The sequence below is a fragment of the Cajanus cajan genome, chromosome 1 (genome assembly GCF_000230855.2).
Source record: "Cajanus cajan strain Asha chromosome 1, NIPB_CcT2T_4, whole genome shotgun sequence".
In the NCBI taxonomy this organism is placed as follows: Eukaryota; Viridiplantae; Streptophyta; class Magnoliopsida; order Fabales; family Fabaceae; genus Cajanus; species Cajanus cajan.
In genome coordinates, this window is record NC_138517.1 from 84,331,392 (window position 1) to 84,347,614 (window position 16,223).

Genomic DNA, 16,223 nt, shown 5'->3' on the forward strand with positions numbered 1-16,223 from the left:
TAAGATTCACAAAAAGAAATATTATATTTATATTTACAATATAAAAATACGTTAAAATGACAAGAATTTTAAAATTAAAGAGTAAATTATAAAATAACAAATGTGTGAAACAACTATTAATTTGATATAGTGTGTCAAATTTTAAATTTATGATTAGCAAATTTGTAGGTATAGAAAGTCTTAACATTAACAACCGAATAAATTAGGTGCATCCAACTAAATGTGAATAGTGTATGAAAAGTAATGTCAAAATATAAGATGAACGATATAGGATAAATTACTTTGTCAAAATACAAGATGAATGATAAATTATAATTTTTTTGAAGGGAGTTCGAGCTGGCTCTTACTTCTCTTGGTAGTTTTTCATTCCTGTACTGTAGAAAGGGTATGCAGAATTCAGGTGTTCGTAGATTAAATTGGATTGGTATTAAGAAAAATAAACACACATCTCATATCCTCCTTCAATTTTATCATTTTTCCAACTTTACCACCAAATTGGTTTAGCTTTAATTTCGAATATGCTCAAATTCAATTTTAATTTGATAAAATTCTTAAAAGTATTTTGTTGACTAATAATTTATACAAAAATTACCATTCAAGATAATTATTCTAATTTATTTATAAAAAAATATAAATAATAAATTTATTTTATATATTAAAAAATTATTATGAATTTCAACTATTATATAATTTGCATATTTTATTTGTTATAAATTTAATTATATAAATATCAAATATTTACATTGTAATATTATACCGTTCATATAAAAATATTATTCTTTAATAATGGCAGTAAAAAAATTTGAACTTATCATCTCATGCAAGGTTCTCAAACTCCGCCACTAGCCCAAATGGTTATTAATCAATGGTGGAGAGAGACTATTTTACATTTTTTTTATTCTCATTGATGTAAATTAAGAAGGGAACAATTTAACATTGGTCTATGAATTATTATTTTTTATTTTAAAAATGTTTTTTTAATAAATAAAATTTTTCTATTCTTATGATGTATTTATCTATTAATTAATCTTTTGAGTTAAATATTTAACTAATACAATTAATTGAATTATATTAATAATTAGGTTCAATGATTTGATTCACAATTTTTTAAACAATAAAACAAAATTGAATAAAAAAAACTATTTAACTTTAATTTTCTTTAGACTATTTACTTGTTAAAGTAAATCTCAATAGTCAATTCATCCTTCATATTTTTTCACGTGATAGTTATAATTCTTCAAATGTTTGAGTTTTTCTTTATTAATTTATTTGTGTAACCTTTTTTTTTTAAAATGTTTTCTTTAATAAAATAAATTTTTTTATCTTTTATATTGTTTGCTACTTAATTAATCTTCGAGTTAATTATCTAACTAATAAAAAAAATTAATTTGTCTATAAAAAGTGTATTGACAATATAATTATATTCACAATTTAAAAAAAAAGAACTATTTTCCTTAATAAACAAACCAATTTAAAACTCGCTTAATTCTTAAAACCTTTTCAAAATTAATTTGATTTTGAAATCAGTTCTGAACCATTTATAAAAATAACTTGATTCCGAACTAATTTACTAATGTAATTTAAATAATTTATAAATTAATTCAATTTAATACAATGGTATGATATGGTTACGTGTCATGTCCAAACCATGCAAATCCCAATAGATAATCACAAAATCACAAATAAATTAGTGTCTGACCATCTGTAACAGAATATATATATATATATATGGTCCTACTCACGCATGTATATGAATAAATGTAAAGAAACTCAAATAAATTTATCAGCAAAAATAATATAAATATAAATGAAAACGTAGTGCCCATCATTTATGTTAACAATTACTCTGATGGGATCGTCTGCAAAAAATTGTGAGATTTTATAGATCATCATCGTCACAGTCATCTAGCTTGTTCTATGATTGTGTTTTTGAGCATTATACATTTGAGCAACATGAAAGGTAACGTAAAGAATATTAAAAATATTAAAGTTTCGATTTTCCACTGCCATTTTTCAATATGCGAGCATATGTTGTTTGTCGGACAATGAAGATTGTATTTTACCTGCTCAGATGATGTGCCCTTTATAGAAAAATGTTAAGTGCCAACAAAAAAAAAAACAAAGTCAAATGCAGCTATTATAATTTTTATAGATTTGGAAACATTCTTTTTTTTTTTTAAAAAAAAAAATGATATACACTTCTAGGTTTTAAGTAAATAATATCCTCTTTTATTCATTTGTATGAATGATACATATAATTCTTTATATAATATAATAAAAATTTCACATTATTAAAAGAGAATAAATTATTAATGTAAGTATTAATTATTGAATAAGATTAAATCTTTTATTTGATTTTAATTTTTAAATTATATCATGAATATCATGTATTGTGATTTAAAAAATTATACAATTTCAAAAAATAATTTTAAAAAATAAATTGAGAAATTATTATTTTTAAAATTAAATAATAAAATTTTTCATAAAGATAAAATATTATACATAATTTAGAAGTGAAAGATAAATACATATTTGATTGATAAAATATGAATTAACTATTATTTTTTTTCCTCTTATTTTAAGGGAAATAAGTGAATTTTAAAAACTAGAAAAAAAAGTGTCTTTCATTTAAAGAAGGAGAGACTAGTACAGTTTTTCCAAAATTTAATTCCAAACATTAATTTATTGTGTAATAAAATAAAATCAAGGGATGGGATCTATGGAGTTTCACTAGTAAACAGTAGAGGATTGCAATCCTATAAAACAATTTTAACAGTCAAAACAGAGAGCGAAAATAAAGAAAAGAACTTGTGACATTTCCAAGCCAATCAATTGCCTTGTCCGAATCTACTATGCCCACTGCAGCACGGTAAATAGGGCTAATGGTCAGGTCTGCACCTGCATTAAACAAGGTGACATATAACTTTCGTTAAGCATAATTGCTACAATCAGTGAGCATAATGCAATTTAATTGGACAGATATGTATTAGGTTTTTATATAAACTATTATTCGCTCAGTCATATATATATAAACAAGTTGCCTCCATGGTGCGTTTACGACACGCCCCTCCAACATTGACACCAACAACTATCTTGAAGATGTCTACCACCCAGGCTCATTCAGCCATGACCCAGTGGCATCAGACCATGCAAGTATTCCCAACAGTATGAAAATTCTCACATCTTACATGATGTTAAAAAATATTAGAAAACAAACATAGGCATTAGAGAGTGTATTTCATATCATCACCTGTACGTTTCCCACGACCATGGAAAGCAAAGCAGCAATAGGTACCAAATCTAGTGAGTCTCCTATACTGCAAATTAGAGTCCATGAGTAAATAGAAATCCATTATGATAAAAAAAAAAAAAAAGGAATTAAGAAATATGAATATCGCATCCTTACTTTTCCAGATAATCTTTCTTCAATTTTAGCCAGTTGAGAGAACGCTTGGCAGGTTCATATGTAGCATCTTCGTTTAATGTTTTGACAATTAATCCCTCACAACTACATATCAACAGACAAGCCAAACGATTGAAAAAATTCTCATTCAAATCGTTGCAAGAAAACCAAAGTTGGGAACAACTGTGAATGTTAGACAAACAATGTTAGACAAACAATGTTAGAGAAACAATTAAGTGTGTTTGTTTCGCCTGTTTCCTACTTTCTAAGCAAAGCACACTAAACTTAAATCCTTGTCTCACATATCATTCACATTCAACATGATTTTACAGAAAATCAAACAAACACTAATTTGTCTATTGTCCTTCAATGCCTATCAAATGCTTTTAGTATTGAGGCAATCACATTAATATAAAGTATAATAAATTATTGTGAAATGATGTATAATTTTAACACAAATAATGAAATTTCTATTACATGAATTTAAATAAACTAGAAGAATCAGTAGACCTTGCATTAACAGCTTTGTCAAGAAATTTCTGTATTTCCTCTACATCATTTGATGTTATTGATGTTGCAAACTGAAGAAATATCCAGCTTCTTCCTCAAAAGAGGCATAGAGATGCTGCAGAGAGAAAACCAGATATTCATCAGTAATTTGCGACTCTAAAGATAATAGAAATTACATAACAATAGGTGGTAATTAATTAGCCGGTGAATATATAGTTCAAGGTTATAGGAGTAATATAGTCCAAAGGAATGTGTACACCAAAAAATACACCCCCTTTATTATATTTATAGATGTATAGATAGACCCCGTAATTAAAGGGAGATCACAATTCATAAATTGATGAATAAATACTAGTAAAAAATAACATTAGATAAACAGTTTAAAAAGAGATCAATCGGCCACCCAACCAAACTGAAAAATTTTAAAATACCCAATCCCTTGAATTCCCCAGCCAGGATTTATTGCTATAGCTATCAGACAGTGCTCAACCTTTTTCAACCTTTTCCACTTAACTGCACCAACTCAAATGACACAATGAACAGTCAATTACACTCCAACCCACCCAGGTGCTGCTTGCACACTATGCTGGCCCAAAAACCTAAACTCGGTTTTGGATCAATCCGACGTAGCAATGAAAGTTGCTTAAAAAAAACTCATTGATAGCACTTGCTCGATCAATTGCTTATCATTGAATTAGAAGCTACATCAAAGTACTATCTTACAACAACCCACACCTGGACTTTACCAAGGCTAGATGCTGGCTCAAAACCTAAACTCGGCACATCTTATACTCTGTGGACAGACCCCTTTAAAATTTTATCTTAAAAACTGGATCAGCTTTTCAGGTTTTCAATTTACAGCCATCTCTATCAAGGATTTGACTACTTGATAAAGATAATAACAAAATGAAACTATTTGTGGAGCAAAGATAAAAACACCTCTCTACGGACTCTCAGATTTTCCTGCAGAAGTTCTTGGCCATTGAGATACAACAAATCAAAAGCAAATATACAGACATCAACCTTTACATCCTTGATATCTACTTTCTTGCGAGCCCGAGTACTAAGCTTCTGTCAAGATATTAGATCATGAAGAGAAAAACATAAAATGTTCTTGAAAGAGTCAAAAGATATCTTAAATTATAAGTCACTTTGGATAGGATAATTGCAGGTCCCAATAAATGTGATAAGGCAAATGTAATTTCCCATTTTTAAAGGATATAGATAAGCAGATAACTACCAATGATACGCATCCTATCTCTTCTATAAGAAAGGACTTCCTATATATCAGTAATAGGAAAAAACAATTTCTTAAAGTAACATTTCTAATCTCAACTCTTCACACAAAATATCAGAAATTGAATAGTTGCATCACCAAGATAGGTAAGACAACACAAGCATAATGTACAAAAGGACTTCATCATTTTGCTCAACTGCCGGTATAAAAGGTTCCTACTCTACACTATCACTAAATGATGTATTGAAAACCCATTAAAAACCATCATTAACATTACCTGGAAAGATTCAATTTGAAGTTTTTCACGATCATACGCAACAATTTCACAATCAAGAACAAATGATGATACAGTTGCTTTCTTTAACCTGTTCACTGAACCGCAAATATCAGAAACTGCAAAATTGAAAGTTGTACTGGGAAGCAACTGGTGTACTATCTCAAATCATCACCAGTCATTAAGAGTGTTTGTTTCGCTAAATGAAGCTTCATGTTTTTAAGGAAGTGCCCTTAACCAAGCCAACAAGACTGAACCAGACCCAAAAATATAATATTCCTAATACAGTTTGTGTACCTTGAAACTGCAGCGACAACGTCAGGATACTTGTCAGTGTTCCGTTCTTGGTGTCTACTGTAAACCTCAACTGAGTCATTCTCCATGTAATGTATCTGTCTCAATACAGATAACGTTATTGCACATAAAGTACAAGGGCTATGTTTCTGATGGAAAATTTGACCATGTATCACCTGGGCGCGCTCTCCGTCGTACTTGTATTCACGGTAAACTCCACATTCTGGAATTTATTTAGAACTTCTGATACACCCTTTGTTGCCTTGGACATCATAGGATCAATTGGAACACCTGGAGTAAATTTACATGTCTTTGGAAGCATCCATAGACCCTCTGTAAGCAGTGCAGACACTATTTTGTCGTAGTCAGGAAGAAGACAATGGACTTGTTTAATAATATTTGAAGCCTGATGCAAAATGAAGCCAGAAATTAGAAAAATACAATAGGAAAGGAAATATAATGAACTACAGCCTTAAGTTCCCTAAATAACTGATATGCACTGCAGCAGCAGCAACCCCCATCCCTAATGTTTAGTGCCGATGCACTTCAAATGTTTAAAACCCAATGCACATATTGATATTCACCCTGGCCTCACAAGACTTGACCACTTAAACCAATTTACTCTCTATAACATATTTCCCACTTCAACCAGATTAGCTTACCTCTTCTAAGGGAGACTTAAATATTTCAGGAGGGGGTTTAGAATGTTCTTCAGTGTTGTATGCTGCAGCTTCGCCTAATGCAGCTAAGAGAGTTTTCTCAGAATAGCCAATTCGTAACGTGCATGACGGTCCTCAGCACGTTGCAGACGATGTCCGTCTTGAAGATTCACCGGGACTTCGGGGAAATCATGTCGAAGGCCAATGCCAGGAAGAGGAACGGCACGGGTTGGCCCTTCTCCCACCAAGCCACGGTGGCTGGGTCGAAATCCGAGGGTTTCTTATTCAGCAGCGAGACTCGCTTCTTCTCCTTCGACAAAGACGGAGATGATGATGGTGACAGGTTGCGAAACGTGTTCTTCGGTGGCGGCGCGGGTTTAGGTTTAGGTTTAGGTGGTTTTTGGAGGGGTTTGAGGATGGTAGAGTTTTGAGAGGAAGTGGAGTGTGGGGATTTTCTTTTCCTTTTCCTGGGGGAGGGAGAAGGTTGCGGCGGCTGGGATTGAGATTTCTTGGCGGCGCGCATGAGGACGTCGAAGGCGGAGGGGCGCTTCGACATGGCGCGGAGAGGGGCGGAGGAGACTCAGCAAACCCTAACTGTTACGTGTTTATTCCATGCATATCATACACAAAGATGATTAAATTTTTTATAAACAAATAATTTGTTTAATATCAAAATAATTAATCATTTATTTTTATTTAAATTTATTGTCATTAAAAATTTATATTTCAAAAGTTTTAAAATTATCTTTTAATCTAACAATATTTAAAAAATTAATATAGTATAAAAATAATTATAAAAGTGTTTAAATATAAAATTAATTATTATTATTTTTAAAATATTTTAAAATAATTTTAGTTATAATATTTATTTTTATATATAAAAATAACTCTCAATTTTTACACAATAATTTAAGACGAAAAAAAATTAGCTACAATGTTGATCGAATAAATATTAATAATTTTTAAATTCTTTTAAAATGGATGTAGAGACTCGATTTCACTTGTAATATATAATAAATTTGGTTATCGCAGATTATATAAACAATTATATAAATACCGCTGATTACGTTATTTTAAAATTATAACTAATTTTATCAAATCAAAACGAGATATGTAAAAATAGTTATGATTTGGGTATGATAGTCACGTTCACAAATGGTTATAAAAATAATTATGATTAGATTATTTAAATAAACTAATCATAGCATTTCTATCAATATTTTACAAAACTTTATTCCTTGACTTAGTATGTGTGGACGAAAAATATTGGCCCAATACATATTCTAAGTTATAATTATTATACGAAGATAAAATGTATAATTAAAATTGTGTAATTGTTTAATTTTATTCACAAGTTATAATTAAAATTTTGATGTAAATGTTTATTATATGAAGATAAAATTTTAATTTAATTAAAGATATTGAAATTTATAGTTATTATATGAAGATAAAATGTATGATAAATTTTTTTAGTTGTTTAATTTTTATTCACAAGTTATAATTAAATTTTTTATGTTAATATTTATTATATGAAGATAAAATTTTAATTTAATTAAAAATATTTAGTGTGATTGGATGATTTATAAAAATCAATAAACTTATTATACATAACAATTTCTGATTATATAATAATACAAAAATAATTAATTAATCAAATATATATTAGTTTTGGTGTGTGTATGGTAGTTATTTTCAAAGTTAATAAAATTATTATATTTATTAATTTGTGAAATAATTAATTAATTGATTATATATTAGTTTTGGTGTGTATGCATAATGGTTATTTTCAATGTTAATAAAAATATTATATTTATTAGTTTGTGATTAGATGATGGTGTATGTATTTTTTTTCTTTAAATTTTATTTTTATTTTTGTGGAATGAATCACTAATTTAGTGAAAAAATGTAATGCTCAATAAGTTGACCTCTAAAATTAATAAAATTATAAAATGGTCTATGAAGTTATACATTATCAGATAATTTAGTTTCCAAAATTATAATGATGATCAAATTAATCTCTTAAATAAATAAAATAATAACTGAAATTGTAAACAATCAAGTGAGAAATAAATATGGATAAAAAGATACAAATTATTGTGTTACACGTGGGAGTTCAATCATTGACCCCTTCTATGTAAATTGCTACCAAATCCCGGAGATGGCAATGGATAAAGTTTGTGAAAAGTATCGTAATTATATTCATATCACTTTGAAAAATACTCTTACCTCATCAACCATATCCACCTCAACCACCATAGCCACACATGTAACAACTTAATTTAATCACCATCTCATATTCTTATACCTAATATATGCACCAGGTACCCACATCTAAAGTACAAGGTTGTGATAAAAAGTTATACGATTGTAGATGAAATTTATATTCAATATTTAGTTTAACATATTTGCTTTTTTTCTCTCCAAAATAAAATGAAAAGAAAGAATATTTAATTTATGTCCCACATTTTTTTTTCCTTTCCTCCAATGTTTTAATGTCTACCAAATAAGTATTTTTATTTTTTATATATAAAAAGTGTATTACTTTCTTTTTTTTTTTATGTCTATCTACTTTTTTTTAAAGTTATTATTTGTTGATATTTTATTAAATTTCTATTATAATTACTTTTTCCTGCGGAGAAGGGATTTCAAAGAATAGCCTCCCTTTGTCATGAGATTCCTAATGATCAATGATACATTTATGTACAAATTTCATGAAGACATTATTGTGACAAGTTAAAAGTAGTCAAGGATTGTTGTTAGTCCAAGAGATAATGTCTACCCTAAGCTAGAAGATAAGCAATATGTGTTAATGATTCAAAGGAGTTTAAATTCGACATCTTCTCTTAGGAAAGATGCCTTGAAGACCTTGTACAAAAGTCTCTGTAATAGAACCTTTATATAAAAAAGCTTTAGTTCAAATTCAGCTACTCCAAAAATTATACTGAAGACTCCACTTAGAAGGTTACATAAAAGCAAGCTCAAAAGCAAGTTTTAGAAGCAAATTGCTTCTGAAAGATATGTTGATAGCATGAAAGTGAAAGTACAAGCTGATGTTAGCACTGCTTAAAAATCAAGTTGTCTCGAATGGATATATTTTGAAAACTATAAAAGAAAGACATTGGGTTCATTTTCAAGTGAGCAAAACTAAAGAGAAATATCAGCTATCAAAGCCATAAACCTTGCTCCATACTTTGATATATTCATAGATGTCCACTTCAACATTTATATCTATTCTGTAATATAAAAAAATGAAGTGCGAAACTTCCTTAGTGGAAGCTCCTAGTTTAGGAGAGATTACTGTAATCTTAGCAGTTGCTAGGATACAAAAACTTGAATCAGTAAAAGACCTATCATACCTAGATTTTGGTGTTCAAAGGTGTAGGAAAGTGTGAAAAGTTTCAACTAGTTGGTTGAGTGAATTCATAGCATGTGGTTGTGATGGTTGTGGTCTCAAATGGTTGTTGAGGAAGGAAACTTAGCACATGGCTAAATGTGAAACTCATAATAGGTGGTTATGAGGGTTATGGTCTCAATAGGTGTTGAGTAAGAAACTTAGCAAGTGGCTAAGTATGGAACACCAATAGTAGGTGGTTGTGTTGTGTAGTCGAAAATCCAGTAGGTGGCTAGCGGTGTAATCAGAACAATTATTGCTAATTTAGTGAAAAATCTCACAAGGTTGTGTGAGAACTGGATAGAGCCTAAGTTGGGGTGAATATTGTGCAATCTCTCTAACTTTATCACCATCTCCTTATTTGTTGTAGTTATTTTAATGCCTTATATATATATATATGTTGCATAATCTGTCATTGTTTTTTATTGATCGAAAGAAAAAGTCATAAGAAAACTAAGCTTTTAAACACTTAGAAGTTGTTGCTTCTGAGCAACAAATTTTCATAAAGAACAAATCTTTTTTTAAGAAAACTTATTTATTTAATGTTGTTGCATTCCTTGTCATACTGCTACATATATTGTTTTGCAAATAACTGAGCTTGGAAACTGTTTTCAAAAAATACTTTAAGCTTCAGTACTAAGAAGTATCAGCTTCTTAAGCTATTTTTAGAAGATATAATTAGCATCAACACTTAGAAGCAACAATTTCTAAGCAATAATTTTTTACAAAGAAATGATTTTTAAAAAGCATAACAATTCAATCCTCCCCCTTTCTTGTATGCTAACATTCACTTCATAAGATTGTCTTTTAACCTTACAACCTCCCCTTTTTTCACTACTAGAAAAATTAAAATTAGAGAGGGAACAAATCCGTCACTAAATTTGATAAAATCCGTCACAAATCAATTAGTGACGGAATTTGTGACGGAAATGATTCCGTCACAAAATTTGGCGTCACAAAATATTTAGTGACGGATTATTTTCTCCGTCACAATTAGTGACGGAATTAAGGCATCACAAACAGTATAATTTCCGTCACTAATTTCTAATAATAAATGTTTAGAAATTAATAAAAATCCGTCACAATTTGTGAGGGATTAAATCCCTCGCAATTTGTGAGGGATTAAATCCGTCACAAACTGTGATGACTTTAATTAAGTAGAATCCGTCACAATTTGCGAGGGATTAAATCCCTCGCAATTTGTGAGGGATAAAATCCGTCACAAACTGTGTTGACTTTAATTAAGTAGAATCCGTCACAATTTGCGAGGGATTAAATCCCTCGCAATTTGTGAGGGATTAAATCCGTCACAAACTGGGATGAATCCCTCACTAACTATTGATGACTAAATTTGAGGAAACCATTATTTTTAAGAGTCTGGTAATCGATTACCTATACATGTAGTCGATTACCAGACAATGAAAATCATATGTTCAAAATTTACTTATTAAAAGGTTCTATGGTAATCGATTACCCATTTACTGTAATCGATTACCAGAAGATGAAAATTCCAAATTCGAATTAAAACTTTACAACTTGAAACTAAACCGTTATAATCGATTACCAAGTCTTGTAATCGATTACCAGAGCCTATTATTCTGGACTAAACAATAACATTTATCTTCTGAAATTTAATAACAAGTAACTAAATGTGCTATATAATCCTATCAGATGCAAACAATCATTGAAAAATGCGTTTATAGTATGTTAATGGAACAATTATTGATTCAAGATCGTGCATATTTAATTTGTACAATTAATCAACTGTATATAATAACTCATTACTATTGTCCAACATATTATATTTTATTCTAAGACTATTCATGAACAATTGACTAAAATATTTTTTTTTTCATTCGAATACAGTGCAGAATAAAGTTTTTAGTAATACATAATACAAAATTATAATAAACTAATTTTTAAATTTATGTACATTATCACATTAAAAAAATTGTATGCTAATCTAAGATAGAGTTTTTTACTCAATGAGACAAGGAAGTTAACACTCAGTTGTACATTTTGGAAGATTTGTTTTTCCTCCATGCTAACATTCCCCACAGCTACTCCCATGCAGAGCACCTTCTTAAGCTGGAATAGCCTTACTCTCATTAACCTTTGACTCGAGAGTTTCTTGGTGAGTCACAAGTGTTGGGAACTTCCCTGCAAAGTGGTGCAAAATATCATAATAAGGTTCAGCTAAAGCAATATTGAAATCAGAAACCCAAAATATAACAATTCTAAAAAGCAGGGAATCAAATTAAAAGCAAGGGATAGTAGAGCCAATTCAAAAGGATAACCAAAGCCACTTAAAAAAATTATGTAGTTAGTGTTTAAAAACATCCAAGTAAATAAAATATAGCGCAATGTGACCAGAAATTAACAAGAACACAGCAATGTATTATGTGAACTGATCAGAACAAGCAAATCTCCAAGTACACTCTAGAACATCCAAGAGGATCAAAATCGTAAACCCAAAACAATAAAACGTGCCTGCCTTGTTGAGACCAGGTCCCAATAGTACTTGAAAGCAAACCAGAGAATAACTTGGAGTTCAAATTAGGTTAATAGGTGAGCTTCCAACACAACAAAAGTACCAATCCAATTGCTAGATGTTAAAAAAATTGAACTTGACAGTTAACTATGTGTACGTTTCACTTTTAGAGATGTTGCAAATATAGTTACTCGATCGTTAGATAATTGATATGCATAAAGGCCAAGAATTAATCATCCAAGTACCTAAAGTTACCTTTGAAAAATAAGCAATTTTCTAAATTTATGCTATCACAAACAAGCACATAATGCAACTGCTAGTTGTAGAATAAACTACAATGATACTCAACTCGAAGCTATAGAAAAAAGGAAAACTGTGTGAGGATGTATCTAATGAAAAAGTTATTTTGACTAGTGAGGGAAACCAATTTTAACCATACAACTACAAATGGATGATTGAAATTAATAGGTCACATGATCATCCCAAAAAGTACATGATTTTTATAATTTAAACTTAATCACTCATGATAAAGATTTAATGGCCAATACCTGTTCCTGTCAATCACACACAAAAAAATATCATCGATGTCTCTCATACATAGATGTATAGTTTACTGCAGTATCATAAGCTTGGCGGTTCAATATCTTAGATAAGTCAATTTCAAAATATGAGGCACCACTAGGCCCTAAGGTAACTACAATAAAGCACGGTGACATAACAAGAAATTTTACCTCCATAATCGTTCTCCTTGACATTCAAATAAGAATCAGGAACCACCCACCGAACTCCCGGCAATTTTGCATTTCCAAAAAAACCACAAACTGAATAAACCCTCACTAGCACAAAACACATGCAAAACACTTAAAGCTCAAAAACAACATATACCTTTAATCTTGTAAGAAAGCTCTTCAGACACAAGCGCACCAAACACAAAGTAGTGCCTAGTCGAAACAGAATATATCTTCATCCGGGCTTCCTCTTCACTGCAAAAACCAAACCAACCACACTAAATAATCAAAATTCAAAACCCACAAGATGCATATTTTACATCGGTTCTACATCGGTTCTCTCACTATTAGCCAAATAGAAGTCATTTTCAATTTTTAGTTTTCTATTTCTACCTAACCCATGATTTTTAAAGTTAAAATACGAAGGGTTTCAAGATTATAAAAGAAATCATAATTAAAATTATAAAAATCATAATTAAAATATTATAACAAATATTCTGATATGACTCAATGAAGGGTTTCAAGATATCTTGTTTTCTTACTTTTTTTTCCTTCATTTAGAAGCAATTAAAGTTAAAAAAAATAATTAAAAACTTGTAAATTATCCTTGTCACTTTTAAATCTAAATTACATTAATTTATAGTTTGTTTTTAAACATAAAATAAAGAAATTAAAAGATATTATTTTATTAACATAAAATAAGAAACTTTTAATTTTTTAACTAAAAATTTACACTTTAAAATTATAAAATTATGACATTAGAAAGACATTTTTCAATAAACAACTAAACTAAAAAATAACAAATCAATAACTTAGAAAAATAAATTGACACTTCTGATTTCTTTACTTTAATTTATAAGTTTTTTTAAAATTTATTATATTATAATTAAATTATTAAATTAAAAAATAAATATTTTAAACTTTTCTAATTACACATTCATTTTTAACTTTTTTAGCTAAAAAATTATATGTTTAATTGTATTTTTTATCTTTCAAGTATTGCAATTGTGCAATTTTGATCTCTAAGATTTTAATTGGGTAATTTTAAATTGCAATTGTGCAATTTTAGTCCTTCAATTTTTAATTGAACAATTTTAGTCTATTAAATATCATAATTATGTGATTTTAGTCTCTCTCATTATTCAATTCTAACTCATATTTTTCACAATATTAGGATACTTGAAAACACAATATCGAGTAATACCTGTCATATTAATAACTTTCATGCAATGTTTTAAAGGTATTTAATAATTATTACTATTTTAACAATGATAGAAATTGAAATCAAAGTAATTCAAATACCAAGAATTTCAAATTCCTTGAATTTGTAAAATTACTCTTCCAAACACACCATAAGGGAATGCAATTGTAAGAGACAATTATATGAGTAAGATGTTTATTGTATGGATTAGAGTACTCTGTGGGTTCTTAAGAGAACCCTGAGAGAAACAAATAAACTATGCAAGTTTATATTTTGTTTTTTGATTGTTCTGTTGTATTCCTTGTTGCGTGAGATGTATGAATATCTATTTAATTCCACAAATACATGAGTTTTGATTTGAATTAATTAAACATGTTTGGTATTTCAAATATGAAAAAGATTATGTTATTCAATTTTTGTTATTTGTGTTATGGTATGTGGGGTAGAGGGTATCACACAAATGATACATATTTATTATTAATAAATACATAAAATATATATATATATATATATATATATATATATTATAATTTTATAATATTATTCATAAATTAATATCAATAATATTATTAGTATATTTATACATAAACTAATAATTTGATAAATATAACTTATTATATATTAATATACTTTTACAAAAATATAAATATACATATCTTATCTACTATATTTATATTTTTGTAAAAGTATATTAATATATACTAAGTTATATTTATCAAATTATCAATTTATCTATAAATATACTAAAAATATTATTGATATGAATTTATTAGCAATATTAAATTATTAATAATATATAAATTTTATTTATTTAGTAATAATAAATATATATCATTTGTTACATTAATAAAAATTATAGTATATGTTAACTTAAATAAGCAAATAATGGTATAATTCTAAATTATTATTATTATTATATATATATATATATATATATTGAAATTTTAAAATTATTAAATTTTTAATGGGAGAGATTCAAATTGTACAATTATGATTTTTGAGAGACTAAAATTGTTCAATTAAAAATTAAAGGACTAAAATTGCACAATTACAATTCTTTAGGGACTAAAATTATCCAATTAAAATCTTAGAGATCAAAATTGCACAATTACAATACTAGAGGGATCAAAAATGTAATTAAGCCAAAATTAAATTAATATTTTATTTTTTATTTTCACAAGTTTATTTTAAAATATTTTTAATGAATGTCTTAGTTTCTTATGTTCAAAATTGACAATTTTTTATTTAATTAAATGAATTTCATAATTTTTTCAGTCCTTTAATGAAATAAAATATTTTAATTTTATTATTTTTAAAAAAAAATTAACATATTTTCTTTAATTATGCATAATTCTTAAATATAAAAGTTTCATAAATAAAATTTAATATTTTGAGAGGGAACAATTTGTCACAAATTTTTTCACAAAATATTTTAACCTATTTGTGACGGAATTTTGAGAGGGAAAAATCCGTCGCTAAATTTTTTCATTTTAGTGACGAAATTTGTGACGGATTTTTTAGAGACGAAGTTCATTCCGTCACAAAATCCGTCACAAACATTTTTTTTTATTTAGTGATGAAATTTGTGACGGATTTTTAGAGACGAAAATTTTTCCGTCACAAAATCCGTCACAAATATTTTTTTTTTGATTCAGTGACGAAATTTGTGACGGATTTTTAGAGACGGAATATATTCCGTCACAAAATCCGTCACAAAAGTCAATAAATTCTTGTCCGTCACAAAACTTAAAATTCCCTCACAAAATGCGTCACTATTAGCGATGCTATTTTTTCCGTCACAAAATTCGTCACAAATATTAATTTTTCTAGTAGTGTTTGATGGTAATATACACATTTTTGAAAAGAAAATTTTTTTATGTGATAGATCGAGTCATTTTTTCTATCAGATGAAAGACTTTACTTTAAATTTTTTTTATTAGATAATATGTGCATTTTAATGAAATTTTGGTATCAAAGCCAAGAATGTGTGTTTTAATAAAAAATTGACTTGTTTGAGTGAAAATGCCCATTTGTA

At 28.1% G+C, this 16,223-nt stretch overlaps 1 protein-coding gene and 1 pseudogene across 2 annotated transcripts; both read right to left on the reverse strand.

Moving 5' to 3' along the window:
* Window positions 1-2,269: 2,269 nt before the first annotated feature.
* LOC109789193 (DNA ligase 1-like) lies at window positions 2,270-6,933 on the reverse strand (annotated as a pseudogene). The gene is made up of 8 exons (XR_014432687.1): window positions 6,612-6,933; window positions 6,381-6,511; window positions 5,895-6,124; window positions 5,428-5,816; window positions 3,914-4,028; window positions 3,407-3,508; window positions 3,251-3,317; window positions 2,270-2,898 (listed from the first exon to the last, which is right to left on the reverse strand). The product of XR_014432687.1 is annotated as a DNA ligase 1-like (transcript).
* On the reverse strand, window positions 2,731-5,606 carry LOC145949299 (DNA ligase 1-like). Its single transcript, XM_083071399.1, has 8 exons — window positions 5,600-5,606; window positions 5,428-5,543; window positions 4,861-4,984; window positions 4,345-4,426; window positions 3,407-3,586; window positions 3,251-3,317; window positions 2,809-2,923; window positions 2,731-2,756 (listed from the first exon to the last, which is right to left on the reverse strand). Exons 1-8 carry the CDS (start codon window positions 5,604-5,606, stop codon window positions 2,731-2,733), a joined length of 717 nt encoding a protein of 238 aa, XP_082927525.1.
* Window positions 6,934-16,223: the final 9,290 nt, after the last annotated feature.